The sequence below is a fragment of the Palaemon carinicauda genome, chromosome 40, assembly GCF_036898095.1.
Source record: "Palaemon carinicauda isolate YSFRI2023 chromosome 40, ASM3689809v2, whole genome shotgun sequence".
Classification (NCBI taxonomy): domain Eukaryota; kingdom Metazoa; phylum Arthropoda; class Malacostraca; order Decapoda; family Palaemonidae; genus Palaemon; species Palaemon carinicauda.
The window spans coordinates 56,053,953-56,056,452 of NC_090764.1; the positions used below are offsets into that span (position 1 = coordinate 56,053,953).

Below are 2,500 nucleotides of genomic sequence, written 5' to 3' on the forward strand. Positions count from 1 at the left end.
TATATACAGTATATATATATATATATATATATATATATATATATATATATATATATATATATATATTATGTGTCTGTGAGTGCGTGCGTGTGTTTTCTGGTTCTTAGTTTACTATTAAAACTAAGGGATAAGGAAAGTGATAGTCGTGAACTTACTGATGATGATGGCCCTTATAGATTTCATCTTCATAGTATGAAATGGCACATTCCGTCTGGTACTTTTCATACTTGAGGCCCTCGACTTCTTGTTCGAGACTGCTGAGCTGTTTTGAGAGTTCTTCTTCCTTCTTTTCATTCTTCACTCTGTTTTTGAAAGCTTTTATTGACCTTAGGCGTTTTTCTTCCATTACCGGGTCTTCTTGCACATCACAAAGGTACAGTGGTTTCTTTATAGTCTTCTTTGACGGCAACTGAGAAAATGGAGTCATATCTTGTAACATCTGATATGGTGACCCCTGCATGTCGTCAGAGGAACCACCCGCCTGAGGAGTTCCAAAAGACGTCGAAGTAGAACCGCACCAGTTGTGTCCTGAGGTCGAGTCACTCGGGTTATTTATGCTAAAAGGATCAGGAAACGAATCGTTATTATATGGACCAGTTTGGTGCGGTCGAAATTCTTCATATACATAAGAAACCGAATTCATCGATACACTATTAAGTGGCGTTAGTGAGTATCCTGTATCTTGAGGAGAATAATATTCATTTGGATTTGGAAAAGACATTGCTCAAGTCCTAGAGATGGAATCTTTGCCTGTCAATGTAGAGTAACTGTTACTTAGAATACTCACTCATGTATTTATATCTGTGGTGGACTGTTTGGATAAGACTGTTGTTTCAATTAAGGATGTGATGTTTAGACAATTGTGTTGAGTTCTATGAAGTATTGTACGTTTGTTAGCTTGGATGGTCGTTTTCGGCAGCCGACTTTAGAAACGTAATGTCACCAAAGGAAATATTACTTACCCCCATATCCGGAGTCATGATATCATGAGAATTTGCAGTTCATTTAAATCTTAAAGGAATACTAAGAAATATGATAATTATTTGCAAAACTCGCCTCACATCATAGAGATAGAAACTTGAATTAAAGATATAATTTAGAGAAGAAGGAGCGAGACCAAGATTTAAGAGAAAAAAAAAAGAAATATTTGGTCACTGAAAAATATTTTTGATGAAAATAAGTCACATCAAGAGGAAATATGTTTTCTATAAGTTTGCCAGGGTAAAAAAAAAGCAATACAACGTTTATCGTTAATTAATTCATGAGATTTTAGAATAGCTATTGGTTTTTCCTTGAATCTTTCTGTTTTATTATGACAGAAATGCCTCTAGATGTATGGCTGACATAAAAATAGTTACATTCTCGGCAAGGAATACTATATAGTATATATACTATGTCATTAAAATTTCTAGAACTCTTCATAATCAACATATTTTTAAGGCAAAACTATATTTAAACACTACCCTTATACCCTTAAAGGGGTATATCTAAAAACATTCGTGGAATGGCAAACAAATTATATTATTCATTGCTTCCTTTTTATGTAGCTAAATATATTTTTACCTAAATCAATATTTTGCTAAGAATAACTGGAAAAAGTGATAAAATGATGTATAGTAATCCTTTGTGATTGGGGATACCTTAACGTGGTGAAATGGGTTGTGTATTGCCATGATCACCATAGCTGTAGCCTACTAGTCAGGGTCACCCATTACTAAGTTGGTTCGCTGTGAACGATCAGACTGATGTTTCCTATCATCACAAATTCGCAATGGCCAGTGTGGAGATGAAGTGGCCAAACACCAGACATGAATAAGGACATGTCGGAGGCCTATATCCTGTAGTCGACAAGAAACAGCTGCATTTGTTGTTGTTACTGTATTCGTATTTCAGAATGTAATTTGTTTTATGTCGGCCAATCATCTAAAGGCATAATTCCAATTCCAGTCTAATCTTTTCACTTTCACTTTCGTACCTAAAGTGCATATTTTATGCTTATCACGTGTCGGCTTTCGTGATTACTGCACACACTCTCACACACACACACGATCATTCATATATATATATATATATATATATATATATATCTATATATATATATATATATAGATATATATATATATGTATATATATATATAAAGATATATATATATATATATATATATATATATATATATATAGATATATATATATATATTTATATATATATATATATATATATATATATATATATATATATATATATATACAGTACACACACATATATAAATATATATATCTATATATATATATATATATATATATATATATATATATATATACACACACATATTATATACATATATCATTATCATCATCATCATCATCATAATCACCACCTGGTATTGGCAGTCCACTGCAGAACAAAGGCCTTAAACATGTTCTTCCACTTCAGTCTGTTTATGGTCAGTAGTTTATTGTGCTTAACTTATTGTAAGATTTAGCTACCTGAGACTTATCT

The 2,500-nt window shown here is 31.9% G+C and overlaps 1 protein-coding gene across 1 annotated transcript in view; it reads right to left on the bottom strand.

Annotated features, from left to right (window-relative positions):
• The window catches only part of LOC137631919 (uncharacterized), a 9,226-nt gene extending 8,583 nt beyond the window's left edge, over positions 1–643 (bottom strand). The window contains exon 1 of the mRNA XM_068363921.1: positions 156–643. Within this exon, the coding sequence (XP_068220022.1) occupies positions 156–643 (488 nt within the window). The remainder of the gene's footprint in view (positions 1–155) is intronic.
• Between the last annotated feature and the right edge of the window lie 1,857 nt (positions 644–2,500).